At 39.7% G+C, this 15473-nt stretch overlaps 1 protein-coding gene across 2 annotated transcripts in view; it reads left to right on the top strand.

The window, feature by feature from the left end:
• SNCAIP (synuclein alpha interacting protein) overlaps nucleotides 1-14839 on the top strand; it is a 95494-nt gene extending 80655 nt beyond the window's left edge. Inside the window, exons 10-12 of one of the 2 annotated variants that reach the window (XM_080372651.1) lie at nucleotides 1805-2867; nucleotides 4638-4708; nucleotides 9318-14839. In XM_080372651.1, the coding sequence (XP_080228777.1) occupies nucleotides 1805-2867; nucleotides 4638-4708; nucleotides 9318-9402 (1219 nt within the window). In that variant the 3' untranslated portion in view covers nucleotides 9403-14839. The remainder of the gene's footprint in view (nucleotides 1-1804; nucleotides 2868-4637; nucleotides 4709-9317) is intronic. The other variant, XM_080372652.1, reaches the window with a different exon arrangement.
• Nucleotides 14840-15473: the final 634 nt, after the last annotated feature.

Raw genomic sequence — 15473 nt, 5'->3', positions numbered from 1 at the left:
TTCTATTTGAGTTCCTCTCTGGAAGACATATACAGCACTTCTTCCTGTTACAGAGTTGTTAGGGAGCTACTTATATGTTAAAATATAAAGCCAGCGTAAGAGCTTCTGCAGTCATTGATGGTCAGAGCTTTGGGTCATCAAGCATGAACTCAGGATCAGTGACTGCTTTTTTTCCATTCTCAAAGAATCTCAAGTGCTTTTCTGGACAAGTGCTGCATATCTCTGAATTTCTGAGTCTGTGTTTTAGACAAGTGCAAATAGTTGCAAAAGTAGATGACAAAGGCATTGGGAGTGGAAATGCATTTGTGTAAAGGAACATCAGCTAGGAAAGGACTGTAAACTCCAGACTCCTGCTGAAGTAGAAAACCACACTGGAAAGAGTTGTCTTGTTGGTTTTTTTAGAATCATGATCTTTGTCTTCCCTGCCTACCAGCTCAACAGGGACAATGGGAGCAAACACGGTCTTCCAGCTCATTTGGTTTCTGTGATTTTTGCTGACTGGTCTTTCCAAGTGGTCTCGCATCTGAGTCCTGTTGAACACCAGGACTGTTTTTCTTTCAGTATTAGATAAGATCAGGTGAGAGCAGATCTCTCATCATTCATTATTCCTGTTAAAGGGTAAGTTTCAATATCTTTTTAGCCAAATAAGCAAGTCTGAAAACAATGACTATTTTATTTCATAGTTGGTTACTACTTTTCCTTCCAGCTAAAACTCAACTGTGGATATTATCATGATCCAAGGAACCAGTAGCAGATCTAAAAGAACCTATCCCATTTACTAGGAATGTCTATTGTAGATACGTGCATATTCTTCAGTGTCTGTTTCACTTTGCCACAGGAGAAAAAGTGCAAAATTAGTTGAAGATAAGGTAGCCAGTATAGGTGTGTGAATTTTGTACACTGTGAGAACTATAGACTCATCAGAGTAGAAGTTGCTTGTCAAGAAAGAAATAAAATACATTAATTCAGTGCTTCACACCAACCTTAATTTTGTCACCTTACCCTTGCTTAGAGGAAAGGTGGTTTAAAATAAGAATGTGGAGTATTATGAGCTCTGGCATATGTCATGTGGAAAGAACTGGCCTCTGTAATTTATGTTCTTTGCAAATCAGACTTACCTGAGATTGCGTTTTCCTTGATATATAACATTTGGAGTTCTAAATTTGATTTATTATTGTAATAGTATTTAAATAAATTCATGTCACCTTTCTCATGCTTTTCAGTATTTCGTATCTGAAAAGGCTTTGAGTGCAAATGGCCCTGACTTTTTATGAGGTCTTATAAGACTATTATTAATACCAGATGAAGTTTAGATTTATGAAATCATTGCTATGCAGACAGATGGTGCTTTCACAGTATTTAGAATAAGCTACTTTTTTATCATGATGTGACTTGGATAGTAGGCATTTGGCCTTGAGGGGTTTTTTTTTTTGCCTTTTAAGACATGTCAACTCCTACAAATAGGAAACAGTAGTTTCTTTAAAGTTTCCCTCAGAAAGTCATCTTTGGCATTGAAATAACCATTCCAAGTTTTGATTTTAAGGAATTTTGTTTGTAAGAGAAAGTGAAGAGACTCAGATCCTAATTGGGAGTGGAAGCAGGGTTACATCCTCCTCTGTGTAATCTTCACTGTGGCATCATGGTAATGAATTCCATGTGAGTAGCGATGAAGAGGATAAGTAACAATAAGCTGAGACAGACACATACACTGGAAATGGCAGTTTCACATTTTATATGTGCATTAATTTGGCTATGGTATTTCCTCCTCTTTTTTTTTTTTTTTTTTCTTTTTTTTTTTTTTAAGCTTGCCATCATCTCCTGCTTCTGGCAAACCCCAGTGGAAACCATCTGAAGCAGATGAACTGTCTCCACCAAAAAGTAAATTGAACACCCAAGATGGGATTCAGATTCTTGGCAGCTTGGGAACTTCTAGTCGCAGTCGAGCCAAGATAAAAGATGAGGACTCAGATAAAATCTTGCGCCAGTTGCTGGGGAAGGAAATCTCTGAAAATGTCTGTATGCAGGAAAAGCTGACTTTGGAATTTCAGGATGCTCATGCATCCTCCAAGAACGTGAAGAAGATTTTGCCAGAGAAAAGGGAGCTGAAGTTAGCTAGACTGAGACAACTAATGCAGAGGTCACTCAGCGAGTCTGACACAGACTCAGCTAATTCTGAGGACCACAAGAACACCTCTGTGAAAAGAACTGACAAACCAAGACCTCAGCCCATCGTGGAGAGTGTTGAAAGCGCAGAGAGTTTGCACCTGATGATTAAGAAACACACTTCTGCAGCAGGGCGCCGCTTCCCTTTTGGTATCAGGGCCTCTAAGTCCGTGGATGGCCACAGTCCGTCCCCTACTTCAGAGAGCAGTGATCCAGATAATGAAGCCCCGTATCAGTCTGGTAGTGTACCTCAGAGCCAATTTTGTGGAGACAACTCTCCATCCAGCATGGACAGTGCCACTGCTCAAAAGGTTGCCACCAGCCCTAAGAGTGCTCTCAAGTCTCCGTCTTCAAAGCGCAGAACCTCCCAAAATCTGAAACTCCGAGTGACTTTCGAGGAGCCTGTGGTGCAGGTGGAGCTAGCAGAGTCAGAACTGAATGAGGAAAAGGATAAAGACCAAAGCAAAGGACTCATTCGGGCTCCCCCCAGCTCTGGGGAGCCGGTGGGGGACCAGCTGAAAAGGCCTTTTGGAACCTTTCGGTCCATAATGGAGACGCTGAGTGGCAACCAAAATAACAACAACAACTGTCAAACAGCAAACCTGATCAAAACCTCATCAACGCTGCCTTTTACCTCATTAGGAAGGAAGACAGCAGACAGCAAGGGAAATCCAGCAGCTCTTACAAAAGGAAGAAACAAGCCAGTGAGTGCACTGAAAGGAGGAAGGGCATTTTTTTTTCTCTTCTCTCTTTAAGTAATAAGTTTGACAGCTGCTTTTTCCTGCCTTTCTATAGCAGAAGGATGCACACCAATACTTTACTCTGTTTGACGTGTAGAAAGCCCATCCAGTGTTTTAATTTTGGAAGGCTTTTCCAAGGACTGGCAGATATTGCTTGGGTACAGAGCCTTTACTCTTAGTGCCCGTGGTTCACATGTTCTGTGTTGAAAGCTTTCCACAGAGACATGACTCACCTGAAAATTATGTTTGATGTTGCTCTGAATGACAAGTCATACAATGAGAATGTCACACTTGAGTCCATGGGATTTCTGAAGAGTAAATAACTGAAGGACTGGCCCTGTCCTGTCCTAGAGCCAAGACCGATGAGGCCAACAGGATAAAAATAAGTGATAGAATATAAAGAAAAAATAGCAGGAATGGTCCTTCCTGCTTCTGTGGGAGCTACAGCCATCCCCTAGGTGTTGAAGCTGTCACTACCCAGCCTTCTTTTTACCCACCCTCTCCTTATAGCACAGAGTCTTCTCATGCCAGATCATATGGTGGGTCTGTAGCAAAATGTACTGGACCTAGATAATCCCCTCACTGCAGTCAACACAGTGCCCTTTCTGGGATCCCAACAGAAAGAGGGTGTCTCCAGTTAGGAGGCTGGCTGTCTTGTTCAAAAGAAAGGGGAAAACACTTTGACCAAATGTATCTTCCAAGAGAAAGGAAGAGGTATTGCATGAAAGAGGCAGAATTAGGAAATACTGTGAGCACAGTGTGTTTGTGGAGCAGAGAGACGTGCGAGCATCTGGAGATACAATAAAGAGTTGAGTGAGAAGGAATGGTAGATGATTTAATCCACTGTGAAAGACAGGATGGGAGGGAAGGGGTGGATGGAAAGACATGAGGCAAAAGAATAATTTCAAGATGAAAAAAAAGAACATAAAGCCAGCCAAGAGGAGGAGGAGGAACAGTGAATTATATACTGTAAAAAGTATGACAAGGTAATGGGAGAAAAACGCAGGAAAATCTTAGGCACAGAGGAGGCAAAATTAGTATGGAAAAGAAACAGTGGAAAGAGAGAGCTGGAAAACACTGAGCAGGCCATGTTAATGGGTACTGCTGGAGCAGCAGTGCTGTAGCAGAATGTGAAATGAAATAAAAAATCCAAAGGAGACCTAATAGGATAAATTGAAGTGGGACTACATTTGTTAAAGTCTACTCAGAATCACAGTATGAACTACTGATTTGGGCTTTTAAAGACATACACCATCTAGTTGAACAGCCAATTTAACATAGAAGTATTTTCATTACACGACGGCAATTTTTTTTCAAGAGTGATTCAGATTTTATAGTGACAGAGGAAAAGACAGTCTGTCTTCAAAGATGTTCTGATAGATTGCAAGGTCACAAGCATTTTTCATAGTTCTCTAAGAAATCTAAAGAGTTTGATGAGGTAATTATAACAGTATTGATGCTTGCGCTGTAAAATGCATGTTGTCTGTGAAAAGGCCATGTTTGCATGTCATAGTTGCCAACATCGAAACAGTGGGAAGAATATATTTTCATACCAACACAAAGGACCATGGCGCACATCTTAAAGGGGTAACAGATTCAGCCTCATTTACTAACTGAAAAAGAAATCTGTTAAAATGTTGTGGCTATTTGACTGCATGTTTTGGTAGACCTCCATTACGCATGTGGTAACCTCAGTGCATGTTTTTAACTGATATTGATGTTGTACTTCCTTAGGGTCCTCACTTCAGCTACACCAGTCTTTCCTCTAGCATGCTGAATGAAGAACTTCTGTGTAACTATGCTTGGTATGTGCATATGCATGTTGATGTTTAGCACCTCAGTTGCTTTTTTTTCTCGAATTGCCTGTGTCTGCTAGTGTTATTCATAACTGAAATACTGGAATTGGTTGATGCACAAGACAGGAAATAGATGAACAAATGAACATCTAAATTCCTAGAAAAGCAGAAATTTGTGATGGATTTCTGTTGATGTCACCATTGAACTGGCTACAGGCTTTCATATCCAAGCAAGTATAGAAAGTATTCATACTCGTAAATCCACCAGGGAGTATAGTGCACTTTGGCTGAGTATTCAGCCTCTGTTGAATGAAAGTCAAGTACCAGATGAGAATGGAAATTAAATTTCCTCTCCTGAGGAGAGCAAAAAGACCAGAGTTCGTATCTAAATGGAGAGTACAGACAACATGAGGCAGAATGCTGTACTGTAAGTCTAGTGCTGTCCTGTTTTCACACATTTTTCTTACTCTCTCTCAGACTTTGAAGTTAAATCTGTCTTTTAAAACTCTGGTAAATTTGACTGTGTTCAAACTCCTTAATTTAGATGTGGTTCATCAAGAGTATTCAGTCAGATAGAGACCAGTCCCTCAAGGTCCATAAAGACATGTTGGAAAAAACATCATTTGATAATATGTGGGGGGGTTTTAAGAAAATGCTTTGTTAAAAGTACCTGTCATTTTTATCAACTCTTAACACTCACTAATTCTTGTGATGATAATTTTTTCTGTTACGCTGAGATGTAGATGCTTTAATTAGGCCTGGAAATGATTGCTATTCACACCAAAATTATAGATACAAAGGTACTTCTGGGAAATTGTAAATTAGTCATTCTGCAGTTCGGGAACCTAAATTACTTTTAAGTTACCCTTTTCTAAATGTGTAATAATATTTTTTTTTGCTTGTTTTCTAATGCCAGGCACTTCCCATGCTTAAAAACTCCTATTTCCGTGATGGAAATGGGAATTTTATTCTGAAGTCATTGCCACAGTATATGTGAAACCAGGAGCAGAACTTTAAGGTTTCCAGGCGGTTTCATTTGCTTCTGAAAGCAAAGAGAGAAATTCTAGTACGGAAACTGACCACACGGCAGCAGTTTGAGGGAGCATCCGTGGGCAGCCTCCAGTCAAAGCACCCGTCTGCCTGTCCAGACTCTGGAGTAATACAAACCCATTGATTTCATCCTTAAAGTTAGAGCCATCTCCCAGATGTAGCCAGTTGTTGCAATTCAGTATTGCTTTGTGCAAATGCTTTTGTGTGACAGATCCCTGGCAGCATGGTATTTCCCCAGAAGCAGCGAGAGACTGGGAAGGCCTGGCTGCCACTGCAGAGTCACTTGCTGGGAGGGTGAAGGTTGGTCCTGGACTCCTGTCTGTCCCTCCAGGACTGCTGATCTGGGTACCATGTCCTGAGGATGCCCCCATGGCAGTCAGCATGTGGAAAACCAGAGAGTAGGGAACAAGGAGCAGAGTGCACTAGGGGTACAGCTTCAGGAGGCTGTTGCTGTACCCACAGGTTAGGACAGAGGTGGGCAAATTGTGTGCCAGAGTCTGTGGCAGGAGGTTTCCAAAAATCACATAAGAAGGGAAGATGTATTGTGCTTGATGAAAGCAGAACACAGACCTGAAGGCTCTCCGAGCTTCTGAGCTAGTGTTTGTGATGCCTTTTGGTATGGCTGTGATTTTTGAACAGCAAAATGTGTGCCTGTTGTTAGACTGCTGCATGCTGCCCTGTAGCCTGTGAAATTTAAATAATAGAACATCACCATCATGTACGCTACAAGCCCCTGAACACTGTCTGAATTTTCACTGGATGGTCTAGGGAGGCTGCGTAATTACCACTGCAGAGTTCTTTGGAAAAAAAAAAAAAAAAACACCTTTCTAGAAAAGTGTCTAGTCTTGGTGTTTTAAACCTTTGTAGACTGTTATATTGGGGAGTTATATTTCTGGATACAATCCCAAAATCATTTTAACTTTAGAGCTTTATATAGGGAATTTTATTAGAATGTTCTGAAATCTGAAGTCATTATACAAAATCTATCTTCAGTCAGATGGCATTCCAGCCCGCCAGTTTTCAGCTTCTTTTCTTTAGCTTCTCTTTATTTAGTTTGTTTCATTTTTTCATTCAAAATACCCAAGTACATCAAGGTTTTGTAGTTTACTTTTTCAAACTGGTCACAGCTTAATAGTAGAGGATTTTATTAAATTTTCTAGTGTCTGATTAAAATTTTATACACCCTATTTTTGTTAGGGCCCTAGAGTAAATTTGGGATGTTCAGGATGGCTTGGGATATTTTTTCCGCTTTTGGAAGGATTGGCTAATTTCTTGCATATTATGACTCCAAGCAAATGCTTGTAGTTTTTTCCATCTTACATGTATGCCAATGAACAGTTCTTTCCCACACTTTAAATCATATGAGATCTGCAGTACATTAAAGTAAGCACTAACTCACCGTATCAATACAAAACCATGCATTAGCTGCAGCTATCAACAGCAAAAATTGCTTCATATGTCAGGGGCAATCAGCAGAACCTACCATCAGGTTTCTGTCAGATACCAGACGGGAGAAGCTTCTAAAACAGTAGGTGGATCTAACCTAACAGGTATCCCACTGACAGATCTACTGCTGAATAAATTACAATTCAGATATACTCTAAAAAAAGAATGCTTATATGTATTTCTAATAAAATAGTTATGATTCAAACTAGTACAGTATAAAATCAATATGAAAGTAATTAAGGCTTTGTCCCAGACAATTTATAGTCATTCTGTTGTGAACTGTTATGATTATGCATCAGTGCCTGTTGCATGAGGGGATGTTCGGTATTTCTGTGATGACACAGGCACCAGAAGATATTAGAAATGTGGCTAGTAATTAGTAATATTGGTAATAAGTTTCCTTCATATCAGCAGGCACAATTATAAAAGGCATGTCTGTTCAACATTGTCACTTAAGAGGCATCTGCATTAGCTAAAAATGATCCTCTTCAAGGTGTCAGTGCAACTGTTAGGCTGCAAAACGGGGTCTTCGGAGTGCCTAGTCTCTACTTGGAGGACCTGCCCACAGGGTCTTTCAGTGCTGCAAGTCTAAGCTAATGCAGTAGTTAATTGATGGAAATAATCTTAGCCTTAGAAAGCATCCTTCAATAAAGTTCCATGGCTAACACTAAACATGCTGTTAGTAACAGCAATGTGTATTAAGTGCCAAAAAGTAGTTATGGCAAAGAAGTTAACTGCTCATCTTTTGCCTCCTCAAACTCCATCCTACAAATTCTGCCTCCCCTAGCTCAGTTCTGTGTCTTCTGTTCATGTTTTGGGTATGTGGCAACAGCAATTTAGAAGAGTGAAGGGGATTTTAAAATAAAATGATCCCTTATGCTCTCTCATTAGGACCCACAGCCGTGGTCCCTAAGAAGATCAGCTTCTGTTAAATTCTGAAGTAACCACAAGGTTTTGTGAGCATCCTGAGTATCAGTCTCTTTGGGATATTTGGTTCTTTATGGTGATTGTAGACTGGAATACAGCTATTCTGTTTTACAAGCAACAGGCTCACAAATATGTGAGTGTAAGGCAGACTTTTTACACACATACTCTTGCCCTTTGCTGTGGTTAACCTCCTGCTTGTGTCTGTCTTTTGCAGCAACACACCAGCTAGTAAGAATTGTGTTGTCGGAGTTTCACTATACAGCAGTACTAACTAAAAATGAGCCTTTTAACCTGTTTGAAATTTGCTGTTGGCTGGATGCTTAATCAAGAATCCTTCAGCTGGAACATTAGTTGAAGAGAGGAGAACAGACTGGGGATTCAGAACAGGGGCATATGAAAGGAAGTGAAGAAACTGAGGGTTACAAATACTTAGTATTTAATTTTTCTACTTTAATTGGCAAGCTATCATTTGAGCCTCATACACAGTCAATAGGAGTGAGGTTTTTTTTCTTTCTTTTTTAAGTTACACAGTGTGGAAATGAAGACACACTACAAAGAAATTATACTTGTATCTGTGTGTAATAAAATCTTAAATGTTTGAATTGAGATTTTACCCAAATTACAGTGTTAAAAGAGATATAGGTCCCATGTCGGGAAGAGAATTACTGCTTGCCATTTTTCCTATGGCCTTTTTGCCACCATCTTCTGCTTAAGCAGACACATAAATTAAGTCCAATGAATTACCTTCTAAAGTTGTTTTATTTGTCTGTGTTGATCATTAATGGGGACTAGATGATTCCCTTACAGGTAGAGTCAAAACCAAATAGGATATGTCTAATGCTTGATGTACCACTATGGTACTTTTCCCTAAAGGACAAGGAATTTTTTTACATTCTGTCCATTATTACTAGAGCATTATGACAGTATACTAATTAATGCTGTGACTTTAAAAGCTCTTCATCATCCCATTGGTTTTCAGTTTTGATTTCAGAATAAGAGCTACAAGAAAGTCAATAAGAATCACAGTATTGAGAAGTATTTTGTGCAGTACATGTCTGGGGAAGTAAGCCCAGAGAGAAAGATTAATTCAGAGTTCAATACTTGCAAATGGAATGAACCAGGGTAAACAAACACAAGGCAAATCCCTTTATATTATTAGTGTTATCATGAGTAATTTTCTTCTTTTTCTCTCCAGGAATGATGACATCAGTAGGAAAAGCCGGAAATCTGACAGTCAAAAAAGTACTGAAGAACCAGAGCTGCAGGAATTCTTCCTCTAAACCACACCTCATGATGTCTCACTTTGTCTGAAATACCTGAAACATATCCTTCTGAAACACTAGTATGAGACATACCCCTCACCAGCAAAACAGCAGCTGTTAGGATGCCTTAATTTGTAGCAGTTAGACCATATACAAAACTTTTTTATGATATATGTGTATATGTAACTTGTTTGTAAGCTGTGCTGTGTAAAGGCATGGGTGAGCAAAAGTAACAATTTGAAAATTGTTAGGACACAGGCAACCTCCAAAGTGTTTGTTGGGCCACAGACCACATTTTGTACTTTGTGTCTTGCATGGATATATTGTCATATATCTTGATTTCCTTTTGGCAATGGCTTATACTGTTGAAGTTTCAGCCAGGACTCTGCCTGCTCAGCTCCTCAGTGAGACCAAGGCAAAAGCAGTGATTTTTTTTTTTTTTTTTGAGTATTTTTTATCTGTTGTTGTTTCTATTTTTTGTAAAAAGGAAATAAAGACAGTGTTAATAGGACACACTGAGTGCAGATACTTCTCGTGCTTCACTCTTTCATCTTTTGATCTCTAAGTGTTTTATTGGTCTCTTTGGTGTTTATTTGGTAATGAAACAATGTCCAGGATTTCAGTTCAGTCAGTCAGTTGAGTCAGGAACTGCTTTAATGTTTAATGGTCCCTTTTCAGCTTTAAAATGTGTAGAAATAAAAAGAAAACATAAATGTGATTTTAAATTACCATTTATTGTTACTTGCCAAACACTGACAATGTGCTCAGCTCTGTTCAAATTACCAAGAAATCTGCTAAGACCCAGTCCGTATTCTTTTAAAGCTGTCCTGATCCTTTTATTGAATGTTCTTTGAACCTTTCAGAGAAAATGCAACCCCTTACTGAATTCATTTCTAGTAAACTGTGAGCACATTCTGCAAATGTTTCATACAGCACAACATACAAAACCAGACTACTACGCAACCTTTACTTGACACATCTAATTGTATCAAATATGTATGTGTATATTTGCTTTATTTCAATTATATTGATCTGTTTCCATTTGAAGACAGCCACAGTTTGATGAGAAAGATACAAATACGTGAGGATTTCTTTTACTGACTGTTCTAATAGAACATAGGGAAGTCGTAGGAAGTGTGCCAAAGAACTCTTTTGTCACAAACATAATCATAGAATCATAAAGTGGTTTGGGACCTTTAAAGATCATCTAGTTTCAACCTCCCTGCAGTGGGCAGGGACATAAAAAATTATGAGGTTATGCAAATTAAATTCCTGCAATTGCAGAACCAACAAGTAAATAATGTGGATACTCAGGAGGATTCTGATGAAGTGCAATGGAGTTGCTTTCCATGCATTTCCTCTCGCCTGTCTTTTGCTGTATTCTTCTTGACCATTGGGCTTCCTTTCTGGTCAGTGGGAAGAGAATGGGACTTGAGTGTGGTTCATCCTACCTATTGTAGGTATTTCATTTACAGGAGTACCAGTCCCTTTCTACCTACTATGGGGGAAGTTGAAGCAGTAAAGCTCTTTGAAAAGTTACTAAGTATTTGAATGCCTTTAATTAAGTGAGATAAATGTCTTTCTTTGGGTCACTCTTCAGAGTGGTGTCACATTTGGCCATACAGTTGCCATAGGCCAAGATGACTGAATGCCCCAAGCATGCTGCTTGTGGGCTTTGGATAAGGACAGAGTACTACTGAATAAAATGGAGCCAATTGAGACATTAGCAGAAAGACCCACAAATAGAAATAATAAAAGCATGCACCTACAGAAATGAAATTCTGAGTTTCTTTCCACGGTTCTTATCTGTCACTTGGCAACACTTTGAATTTTGAGCTACAGTAATAAACCTAACACTCTAGCTGACCCGAGCTCTGTTGTTTAAAGAAACAATCAAACCTCCAAGAATATATATGTCATCCAGGAACAGCAATACTTCTGACTTGGCCTCTTGTCATCTGTGTACGTATGAAAAATCTGAATGCAAAGTGAGAAGAGACACATGTGCCACAATTGCCAGAGTGCTGAAAGAGAGCATAAGAAGGAGAGATCCTGTGTCTGGTAGATGGGTTTACAACAAATTGGCAATTTGCATTTTTGAGAGTGTGAAGTGTTGACTACAGTCATGTGAATGGCAGAAGCAGCAATCCTGCTGATTGATCTGGACTGGATGGAGATGTGTAACGTCTGCCATAGTTATTTGTAGTACCTAGCTGAAGCATGGTATAAAACTGAACTTCTGTGAAAGGATTTGAAACCGACTGAGGTGTAAGTATTGTCAAATCCTGGAAGAAAGAAATTGCCTGTTCTAAAGACTGAAGATTTAAAACCCACCTGCTCTCTGTAGGGTTGCAATTTTTAAAGAGTATATTCTCTTACAGCACATGGTGGATCAAATTATGCAAGTATTGTAGGGCAATAGAGGTTACTAAGTGAGATAAGATTTGGGTGCCAGAAGATGTTCAGTGGCCCTGGTTAAAGATATCTGCCAGGTAGATGATGCTGTGCTGAAAACTCCCATCCGAGGTAACGGCATAACTGACTACAGGTGGGCACAGCTGGGTGTCCACAGTGAGAGCTACACGTGCTGTGCATATGGCTGTCCGTGGTTCCTGAGCGCACTGGGGCAGAAGGCAGTTTCAGGGCTAGCTAGTGCAAAAGAGAGGACCACTTGACGTAAGCATGAAAAGTAATGTCTGGAGGGTTTTATCTCTGGAAAAGTTGAACCCCTGTTGTATAAATGGCTGATTTTATTGTTCCTAATTGGTAAGGGTTTTCCTACCTAGGGCCCCAAAGCCCACATGTGATACACTCTGATGTCATGCCTATTAGAGAAATGCTGAATTTGTGATCTTCATCTGGCTGAAGAGTGCACTCTGCATATTTGTATCCTTACTAGCTATAGAATCCAGGTGCCATAACTCATTCTGTTTGGTTTATAATCCTCCAGGCAGATCCCTCCTGGCATGAGTAAGTCAGGCTTCTGTCAGCAAAGCATAAGCATTTCCCAGAGGCAGAAGAGCTGATCAGGGATTTTCCAGCAGACATCTTCAGAAAGTATCAGTTAGCCAAAGCTTCTAACAGAAGCACGAACCCCTTTTGATTACAACCCTTGGCAGAAAAGATCCTCCCCTGTTCAGTTGGGAATTTCTGATCAGAAGAAGGTAGTGAAGTCATTTGCTGGTGAACCAATGTGTGTTGTAGTAAAACTACATCTGTGGACACCACAGACACAAAGAATGGCTTTTCATGTTAAGTCACCCCCAAAGATGTCAGAGTAAGACCTTTCTGCGTTTGTCCTGTAGTTCTGTACCAAAGGTGATAAATAAGGTGCCGGAGAGCAGTAGTGCATTCCCAATTTCATGTAATCTCTGGGTCTCCTCTTTTGAAGAATGAAAATCATTTGCTAGGAGTGTTGGCTTTTCATGGTTGACTGACTCATTTGATTGTTTCAGGTATTTGAGATGGACAGTGTATGGATGCATGCAGTATCAAAACTGCAAGTACAGTACTTTATTTCTTCAGCAGGATGGTGAGCTTTTTTCTGCAGTAGCGGAGCAGAATTCTAGTAATATTTCATTTATTTGACTTTTAGTCTTTGTATTAGAAGGCAAAAACATTGGTTTACTAGATTACTCATGAATAAAATAACTGTAGTCAGTATGGTGTATGAAGGAGATGAAGGAGACAAGTTAGACAAACAGTTTAGATTTAATACTCATTTCATTGTACCTGTCATTCAGAAACCTTTTCGTAACATCAAGCTGACATAAGATCAATGGCATAACAAAATGCAATTGACAGCATAACAGGGGCGGGGGGCGGAAGTACTCCAACATCCATTTATTTATAATAAAATGGTAACTGTCTCAAAATCGTCTTCTCTGAGAGCTGGTCTGTTGCATGTTTCATCACCTACCATTACAGCAATGTCAGAATATGGCCATGCAACACAGTCAAAAATAAAGTAAAAATGTCAGCACATCATATGCTAGGTATGAATTAAAAGATTAGTGAACAGATCTCATCATGAGACAACTTCTGTCTATATGTAGACTAAGATTCAGCTCCTAGCACCCTTGAAATATTTCTTAGCCATTTAAAAACCTGCTTGATGAAAATTTGACAGAAAGGTCTGTGAAAAATGTAGTCTCTGCATTTGTAGCATCAGGCTGCAAGGCTTAATTATCTGTCATGAAATGTTTTCTCAATGACATAATAGGAATAATTTCCCAAATTATATTGCATTTCCTATTGTAGGTTCAGAAATGTCTTTCTGACTGTACATCAGCTGTACCCAAGTATAACCTTTAACATTATTAGCTTTTGCATAACCTCGTTTCTCTTTATAAGTGCATTGTGACGTTGCAAGGAAGTGCGCCATTGTGCGTGAGCACAAAGTGTAGCCCATGCCCTGTAACCAAAATAGCTGTTGGACACCAAACTATGTTGAATAAATTACTCAAGTGAAAAAGCCCAAGCACTGGATAACCTGCAGTTCGTCCTGCCTCTGCACAATAACACTGGTGTATCACCTTCTTGCACACTGCCCACTATTTGCACCCACCTTTTCTTCATTATATGACATGTCAGTATGTAACTTTGATCCAAGTATCAGAGACTGCAGCCAGGAGAAATCAGGTAGGTTCTTAACGTACTGCATAACCTCTTCCAAATAAAGAATGGGTGATACACACAGCATCCACCCTCTGTCCTCCTTGCACACATTTAATGATGCATCACCAGGTTTCCAGATACTCCATATTTTGTAACATTGACTGCCTTTGTCTAACATATACGGACAGCTATAAATACTAGCTCAAGCCATCTGTTTCCTGGAGAAAACGCTACTCTGACGTCTGCACAGCCACTTCCTTTCCCACTCCAACAGCTAGGTGTTTTGCTAGTGTGCTTACTGGCAAGCAGTGTACAGGAGGAAGGAAAATAATTATTCTTGGCATATTTGGGAAACTGATAAGAAATCCTGAGGCTGTTAGAATATGGAACTAGCTTTTACATATCTCTTTTGTCAGTTAGCGATACTGCTCCAAGAAAAGACAAAATAAAATCATGTGGGTCTGGAAGGGAAGGGAAGGGAAAAGGCCTGAAAGGAGTTTACTGACCTTCCTGTATAGACATGAACATAAACTTACATGTAGATAGTGTGCAGATATATGTAGAACGTTGAAAAACTGCAGAATAGAGACCAGCTGAGGGGTTTTGTAATGCCAAAAGTTGTGGCCTGGCCATCTATGTATGTGTCTGCATATGCATGCAGATAGATTTCTGTATGGGCATGCAGTAGAAGGAGATAATCTTTACATTTTCTTAGCTGTGAAAATGGACAGAACACCTAGAAACATATCAAACAATGAAACTCGAAAGTGCACAAGTACAAAGCCATAAGGAAACAGTGAAAAGGAGTTAGTTACCAGAAAAGGAAAAAAGGGGGGGGGGGGGGGGGGGGGGGGGATAAAAAAAGAAAAAAAAAAGTTAAGTGACAAAGTCAAGACAACTGTCTTCTACTACACAACTAAAAAGGGGGATGGGAATAAATGCCCCATCCCTTTTTCTGTGCCCATTGCCTACTATGGGTAGAACAAGAAGCAGTGAATATAGAACTGTAGAAAAGGGAATGGATGTTACATCTTAGCAAAACTTTCCACAAGTAATAACAACACTGGAAACAATAGCCTGCAGGAAGATGTCGCAATTGGAGGGTTTTAAGAACAGGTGGGAGAAACAACTGTCAGAAACGGCATGCCAGCAACAAGCATCAGAAATGCCATGCGGCAGGTAGTTGAACTAGGATGGCCTGCTGAGCTCCCTTTCAGGATGCTCTCTTGTAATGGGTCTGCAATTCAATTGAGGCAGGAGCAGCTTAAAAGAGAAAACCATTGAGGTCTTTATAACTTACAGTTTTATAGCACTGTCAAGACAACCAACAATTCTGCCAGAGGTCTGTGATTATTATCTGAGAACCCTGATCAAATAATATCCATGTACAGCTTGGCTAAAGAATCAAATATGTGACATGGCTTTAGGTTTCCTTGAAAATGTCTCCGGAATTGTGGCAGCTTCTGAAGTAT

This window comes from Falco punctatus, assembly GCF_963210335.1.
Source record: "Falco punctatus genome assembly, chromosome: Z".
Taxonomy (NCBI): Eukaryota; Metazoa; Chordata; class Aves; order Falconiformes; family Falconidae; genus Falco; species Falco punctatus.
The sequence above is the reverse complement of the archived record's forward strand: the minus strand, read 5'-3'. Positions and strand labels throughout refer to the sequence as shown.